Here is a 7,779-nt window from a genome sequence, read left to right as displayed (position 1 = left end):
CATTTTCCCCTCAGGCACATAGCTGAGCTCTCAGGCCATGCTTGGCTTTCCAAGGACGGAAATAGCCTCAGCAACCTGTCAACTAAAGGAGTGAGAGGAGGAGATCCCTGGTAGTGGGGGTCTCGCTCTGCCCGCCGTTCTTGGGCGGTGTACACCGTGCCGGGATGCTTGATGACATCCACGGTCCTGTGAGGATCCCTGGGACACTGGGCAAGTGCCCCCTGGCTTCCTGGCACCCTCTGGGCTACTCACAGCCCTGGGCCCCTATGATGAAGAGAGAATTGCTGGCAGCCTCTCCAAGTTGCTGCCAAGATGCCAGGGCTGCGAGGCAAGGTTATCCCTACCTGAGCAGAGTCTGCCAGGAAGACTGCCTTTGAGCCCCACACCGCTGCGCAGGTGTGCCGGTGAGCTCACAGCTGCCCCCCAGGCATGCCCAGCCCACTTAATCATTCACAGCTCCACAAACTCTCCCGCCCAGCCCAGGTCTAGAGGATAAAAGGGGGGCTTGCGGCTTCTGGGTGGCAGAGCCGCCTTCTGCGTGTCCCGCCAAGCTCTTTTTCTTCAGCACCTCCAGACCACTAGCGCCTGGTACTCTTGCTCCACCAGGAACAAGCCATCATGTCTCGCCAATCGAGTGTGTCCTTACGCACCGGGGGCAGCCGTAGCTTCAGCGCCGCCTCTGCCATCACCCCGTCTGTCTCTCGCACCAGTTTCACCACTGTGTCTCGGTCTGGGGGTGGCGGTGGCGGCTTTGGCAGGGTCAGCCTTGGGGGTGCTTGTGGAGTTGGAGGCTATGGCAGCCGGAGCCTCTACAACCTGGGGGGTTCCAAGAGGATCTCCATCAGCGCTAGTGGTGGTGGCTTCAGGAACCGATTTGGTGCCGGTGCTGGAGGCGGCTATGGTTTTGGAGGTGGAGCCAGCAGCGGATTTGGTTTTGGCGGTGGAGCAGGTGGTGGCTTTGGGCTCGGTGGCGGTGCTGGCTTTGGAGGCGGCGCTGGCTTTGGAGGTGGCTTCGGTGGCCCTGGCTTCCCCGTCTGCCCCCCTGGAGGCATTCAAGAGGTCACCGTCAACCAGAGTCTCCTGACTCCCCTTAACCTGCAAATCGACCCCACCATCCAGCGGGTGAGGACCGAGGAGCGGGAGCAGATCAAGACCCTCAACAACAAGTTTGCCTCCTTCATCGACAAGGTGAGCCACGATTCTTTGTGAAAAACCATCACAAGTGTGGAGTAATTGTCAGAGAAAGCAGGAAGAGGGGAGACTTCCTGACTTTGTGCAAACATCTTCACAGTTTGCTGTTATGATTTTCTATTTGTTTCTGAGTCCTGAATTTATGGGCCCCTTTCTTAATTAGAATGGCTGCTAAGGGTCCTACTTCTTCCCCTTCAGTGATGACCCCACAAGGGCTCCTTAATCACTGCCGGGCAGAGAGATGAACTCTGGGCTTCATGTAACGGGGCTGGTTGCATAGAAACGTGGATGAGTTCCTGGGGCAGCCGCCTGCCTACCTTCACAGCCACCACTGCAGTGGGCCACTCTCTGCCCAGCTGCCACCTGTGCCCAGTGCCATCTGTGCCCTGGATAAGTGTCCTGTCCCTTCTAGAAGAGTGAGGTTTGATGCCTCACTCTGGACCTCCCCTCGGGGACCCAGGGCCAGGTGCTGCCCCTGGTTTAGGGGGACAGCATGAGATGGGAGGGAAACTGGGAAAACGCTCATCAAAGCAGGAGATACGAGTTTCTCCATCTTCAAACTCTGTCCCCTCCCCCGTCCCCAGGTGCGGTTCCTGGAGCAGCAGAACAAGGTCCTGGACACCAAGTGGACCCTGCTGCAGGAGCAGGGCACCAAGACTGTCAGGCAGAACCTGGAGCCTTTGTTCGAGCAGTACATCAACAACCTCAGGAGACAGCTGGACAGCATCCTGGGAGAGAGAGGCCGCCTGGACTCAGAGCTGAGGAACATGCAGGACCTGGTGGAGGACTTCAAGAACAAGTGAGCTGGGGTGGAGTGGAGACTGGGGCGGATCTTGGCACGAGATCTACTTTATAACCCAACTACTGTTTATGCCTCCACCATGGGCTGAAAATATATACCTTTCATAGACACCTAAAGTACTAGAAGAAAAAGTCCAGGTTCATTTTTTTAATAATTCAATGTATTTTATGTTATTTACAGTTGTACAACCATCACCACAACCTCATTTCAGAACATTTCCTTCTTTAGAAAGCTCTAGCCACTAGCTCAGTCCCTCTGCAAGACACTTCACCTCCAGCCAGAATAATAAGCTCAGAGCCCTTGGTGCCACTTGGTGAAAAAAAAAAAATCAGTCATGTAATCCTTGATTCAGGGGACTTTCCTCCCTAATACACTCAAAATACATAGCGTGAGCTTTTTGATGGATTTCCCCAAAGCAGGAACGGATGATGTCACCTAGCTTGGTGGTTCAAATAATTTCTTTAGTCCTTATGAAGCAGCAGCTGGGCTGCTAATTTTCTGTTTTTTTTTGTTTTGTTTTGTTTTGTTTTGTTTTGTTTGTCAAAGGCTATGGGATCTGAAAAGAAGCACTAGAGAAATAACTAGATGTGGGTTATATCACTGAGTTCTAGATTAGTTTCTCAGAAAGGCGAAGGCACTAAAGAAGAAATTATCTAAGACCCCACATAATCATGCCACTTGCTACTTGGTAGCTCCTGCCTGTGAACTTGAGGAGAAATAGCATAGTTTTTCTAAAGGAATGCTCTTGAAAAAACTGAACTATAGCAATCCTTGAATGAGTAGCTGGTAGGCAGTTGCAGAGAAAAGAGTACCGTGGTGGGTAGAGACCTTGCCCAGGGGCTCAAGCTCCCTCTCTGCTTAGAAGATGTGAGAAGCCCCTTTCATTGGGAAAGTGGGCCAACAGTTGACTTTATGCAGTAAAGACCCCAGGCTTCATTCTCTGATAAGCACTTCCCATCCCTTTTACCACCAGGTATGAAGATGAAATCAACAAGCGTACCACTGCCGAGAATGAATTTGTGATGCTGAAGAAGGTGCGTGGGTAGCAGAGAAACTGTCGCCTGTGGTTATGCTCACTTAAGGCGCTGTCATTTAAGTCTGGGTGTAAGTGGGGTACAGTACCAACCATCCCTGTTTCTGTAGGATGTGGACGCCGCCTACATGAACAAGGTGGAGCTGGAAGCCAAGGTCGATGCACTGATGGATGAGATCAACTTCATGAAGATGTTCTTTGAGGCGGTAAGAGATGCCCCCTATCAGGACCCAGAGAGAGGGTCTCTGGGATGCCACTAGGGATTAGGAGCTCCAGAATTAAGTGACTTTCAGTGGCTCCTAGGCTATGAATATGTCTCTGTCTTCCCTTCTCCTCCAGTACGATTCACCCCTTATTACTCAATAAAAGCTATTTTTTAAAAAGTTAAATTTAAACTGAAAGACCTCTTCAACAATCATTTTGCAGAGTGAAGTTTAGAGCGAGTAATTAAAGGCCTGAGTACACCTTTCCTGGCCACCTCCCCTTTCTCAAGTACCACCCCCTCTCTGTTTACTCCCAGCCTGGCAGACCACACAGCTAGAGTCTTTTAAAATAAATTATGACCTAAGAAAATTCGAGTCTGAGAGGTTGCATGGTAGGAATTTCTTAAGTTTCACAGTTGTTAAATTAAAAAAAAAAAGATTTGGTAGTGATTTGGACCGTTTACTAATTTCTCTAAGTTTTTAAAGTTGGGGGCTATTAGTTTTTTTCTCAAGTTGACACAGCACCCTGAGTTGGAGATTTGAACAGACCCGACATTGAATAACACACACTCACATGACTGACTTCCGACCTCCCTGCAGGAGCTGTCCCAGATGCAGACACATGTCTCAGACACGTCTGTGGTCCTCTCTATGGACAACAACCGCAACCTGGACCTGGACAGCATCATCGCCGAGGTCAAGGCGCAGTACGAGGACATCGCCAACCGCAGCCGCACGGAAGCCGAGTCCTGGTACCAGACCAAGGTGGGTGCTAAGGTGGATGTGCCCTGAGTGAGGGATGGACCAATGTCTAAGCTTCCAGGCCATGACCAAAGGCTGAGGATGGGGCTCCTGAAACCTGTGAGGCCTCCTGAGATGCATTTGTGAATGCATCTGCCACACAAATTCAAGAACCACAAAGCGAGTATCACTGAGTTCCAGATTATTTTCTCAGAAAGGCGAAGTCAGCAAAGAGGAAATTATCTAAGACCCCACATAACCATGGCACTTACTACTTGGTAGCTCCTGCCTGTGAACTTGAGAAAGTATTTCTATCTGTTTCCCTTTTCTGGTGGCATCAGTACGAAGAGCTGCAGCAGACAGCTGGCCGGCACGGTGATGATCTCCGCAACACCAAGCATGAGATCTCTGAAATGAACAGGATGATCCAGAGGCTGAGAGCTGAGATCGACAACGTCAAGAAGCAGGTAGGAAAGAAGGCAGGGAAGGGGCCTCAGCTCTGAAAGGGAGACCGATTTTGTTTTGTTTTGCCATACCTAAACCCACATGCCTGTACATGCACAGAGCTGGAATAAGAGCCAGCATTTCAAAGTTGCACCATCCACAATGACCAGGACAAATATACTGGAATCTCAGAAAGGGACCCCTTTGAGACCAGCTCAGCCTCTAAGCCATCCCCCCCTCCCTACCTCCCCCTCTAGTGCGCCAACCTGCAGAACGCCATTGCCGATGCTGAGCAGCGTGGGGAGCTGGCCCTCAAGGACGCCAGAAACAAGCTGGCCGAGCTGGAGGATGCCCTGCAGAAGGCCAAGCAGGACATGGCCCGGCTGCTGCGGGAGTACCAGGAGCTGATGAACACCAAGCTGGCCCTGGACGTGGAGATCGCCACCTACAGGAAGCTGCTGGAGGGCGAGGAGTGCAGGTGGGTGACATGGCTGACATTGTGAACCCAGGATGGCCTCACATTTGATAAAGTAGAGTTTCTTCTCCACTACAGGGTGTAAAACACACACATAGCTGGCTGGTGTCTTGTGCACAATGATTAGCCATCATTACTCCAATGGTCCAATCCAATCCAATCCAATCTGATTCCTCAATATATAGCTGACCTACACAATGTGACTTCAACTCACTTTTCTGGCTCTGTTCCCGCCGCTAATAGTCTAGGATGCTGCCTCTCCTTCGAACCACTAAGCAACTCAGCCAATGTCATCCTCATTCTTCAAGTACTTCTTCCTCCAGGAAGCCTTTCCTGATTACTCCAGCTGAGTTACATTCACTTGCCTTCAGATTCCCAAACTATACTCCATTTTTCTTCAATCTTCTGACACTGCCTACCGCCTCCTTCCTGTTGGAAATATTTCTGTCCATACCAAGTCTTCTCACAGAGTGTAAGCTCCTACAAGGCAAAAACTGGTTCTTACATATTCATAGCTCCCACAACCTCTTACTCATGCTTTCCGTATAGTGGGTGGAGGACAGTGTGAATTATAACCTTCCTTTGATAACCTGTGTCTTGGTCAAGTCCTCTTCCTTGGGAAATTCCTCCAGAGCACTATCTCTTTCTCAAATTTAAGCAGTTTTTCAGGCTCTTTGCTCAGAGAACAAGCTCTAAACCTGACTATGGGAGATAGCCACATAGACTAATGCTGTCTTTGTGGGGGAGTTTTGAACTCTTATTTCATTTTTTTCCCCTTTCAGATTGAGTGGAGAAGGTGTTGGACCAGTCAATATCTGTAAGTAACTTTGAACAAACATTAATTATGTTTGACAATATGGGGTATTTGGTGCCAACTCAGAATCCTGCTGTTTCTAGTTAGGAGACACTCCCATCCCCTGAATGGTTATTTAATACACTTAGTGAGAAACAGTGGGTGGAGGGGAAACAATACAGGTTGAGACAGGAAGCAGTGTGGCTCATGTCTTATCTCCTATGGGGTAGGTCCTGTACCTTACATGTCTTGGACCCTGTCCCCCTGCCTTGTCCCTGCCCCATCCCGTAAGGACGTAGCATCATCAGTTGCCTGCTGTGTTCAGCAACTTTGTTAGGACCTTGACTAAATGACTTTGTTCTTCTGGGCCTCATCTGCTACTCTGTAAAAGGGGCCAGGAAGGGGAATCAAATCAATTAGATGCATAGGATCAACCTCACAGACTGGTCTCACTAAGTTTTCCTTCCTTTCTCTGCAGCGGTCGTCACAAACACCCTCTCCTCTGGCTATGGCGGTGGCAGTGCCTTTGGTGGCGGCCTCGGGGGTGGCCTCGGTGGAGGTCTGGGCGGTGGAATTGGTGGAGGTGGTGGCAGCAGCTACTACTCCAGCAGCAGCAGCGGGGGTGTAGGCCTTGGCGGTGGGCTCAGCGTGGGAGGCGCTGGCTTCAGTTCAAGCAGTGGCCGAGGCCTGGGCTTTGGCGGTGGCGGAGGCAGCAGCTCCAGTGTCAAATTTGTCTCCACCACCTCCTCCTCCCGGAAGAGCTTCAAGAGCTAAGAGCCTCCAGCAAGTCACTGTCTCCCAGCTGCAGCCGCGGCTGGCTGTGGCGCTCCCTCTTCTCGGTGGTTGCCCAAGCCAAGTTTTCTCTTTTTTCTGAAGCGTAGTCCATCAAGCCTATTGCAGACCCACGTTCTTTGGTTCCTGGAAGGTGCAGCCCCCACTTTCTAGTCTTCTGTGTCCCGATTCTACGCTCTGCTTCAAATCAGCCTTTGGGTCTCTACAGCCTGCTCTTTGGAGATGAATCCAAAGTTTTCCAGTATCTAAACCATCAAAACAGAGTTCCCACCCTGATTCCATCTGGTCTGACTACCTCCAGAGTGTGTTCAATAAAATGCTTTTCTATAAGCTGTTGGGCAGAATTGTTTTTTTCAAGATCTACAACCAGGCTAGAGATCCCCTTGGGTCCATCTGTCCAGGTGTGAGTCTTTTGATGATTCACAGGAAGACAGAATGGCCTTGAAGGGAAAGTGGGCATCATGGGTGGTCCAGAGACTCCAGGAGGCCTGATGGGTGGTTGCTAAAGCCTCTAGAGTGCAGGTGTCTCTGGAGGGCATGATGGGGAGTGTTCCTCGTATTACAGTTTGGACAGATTATAGAGCTTTTCGTTGGGGGGGCATTCAAAGTGGGTCAATTTGCAAGTAACTACATTATGGGCTTAAGTCAAATTTGTAAATGAAGGATATTTGCCGGGAGTTCCTGATTTGGCTCAGCGGGTAAGGAAAAAACCCAACTGGTATCCATGAGGACGTGGGGTTTGATCCCTGGTCCTGCTCAGTGGGTTAAGGATCTGGCATTGCTGTGAGCTATGGTGTAGGTCGCAGACATTGCTCAGATCCCGAGTTGCTATGTTTGTGGTGTAGGCCGGCATCTTTGGCTCCAATTGGACCCCTATCCTGGGAACTTCCATATGCCGCAGATGTGGCCCTGAAAAACAAACAAACAAACAAACAAAACCAGAACTATATTGCCTTTAGACCCCTCCCCAAAGGCCTAAAAGATATTGGGCTTCTTCTAATAATGTGGGTACTTAGAGGGTCAATAGCTGATGATTTCTTAACAGAATCAGGGATGGAGTGTCCCTTGAATTAGCAAATAATTTCAAAATTTTAATGGAGGCGGCTGGAACTTACACTATGTGTGGGACAACGGGCCATTCACTTTCTCTGAGCTCTTCTGTGGGTCTTCCTTGGTCCTGAATGAGTGTGTTCTATCAGTCGCTTCGAAGGGGAAATTCCTCAATGTAATATCATACCCATGCTCCAGGAGAAAGTCAGATGCATTTAAGATCTTGCCTACAAAGATTGTGTGCAGTAGCAGAGC

The 7,779-nt window shown here is 50.0% G+C and overlaps 1 protein-coding gene across 1 annotated transcript; it reads left to right on the top strand.

The window, feature by feature from the left end:
- The first annotated feature begins 237 nt into the window (after window positions 1-237).
- Window positions 238-6,804, top strand: KRT5 (keratin 5). Its single transcript, XM_047786697.1, has 9 exons — window positions 238-1,188; window positions 1,776-1,990; window positions 2,967-3,027; window positions 3,137-3,232; window positions 3,830-3,994; window positions 4,312-4,437; window positions 4,672-4,892; window positions 5,672-5,706; window positions 6,161-6,804. The coding sequence occupies exons 1-9, from the start codon at window positions 619-621 to the stop codon at window positions 6,454-6,456; spliced, it is 1,785 nt and encodes a 594-aa protein (XP_047642653.1). The 5' UTR covers window positions 238-618; the 3' UTR covers window positions 6,457-6,804.
- Window positions 6,805-7,779: the final 975 nt, after the last annotated feature.

This window comes from Phacochoerus africanus, chromosome 7, assembly GCF_016906955.1.
Source record: "Phacochoerus africanus isolate WHEZ1 chromosome 7, ROS_Pafr_v1, whole genome shotgun sequence".
NCBI lineage: Eukaryota > Metazoa > Chordata > Mammalia > Artiodactyla > Suidae > Phacochoerus > Phacochoerus africanus.
Note: the sequence above shows the minus strand (reverse complement) of the source record. Positions and strands in the feature narration are given on the sequence as shown.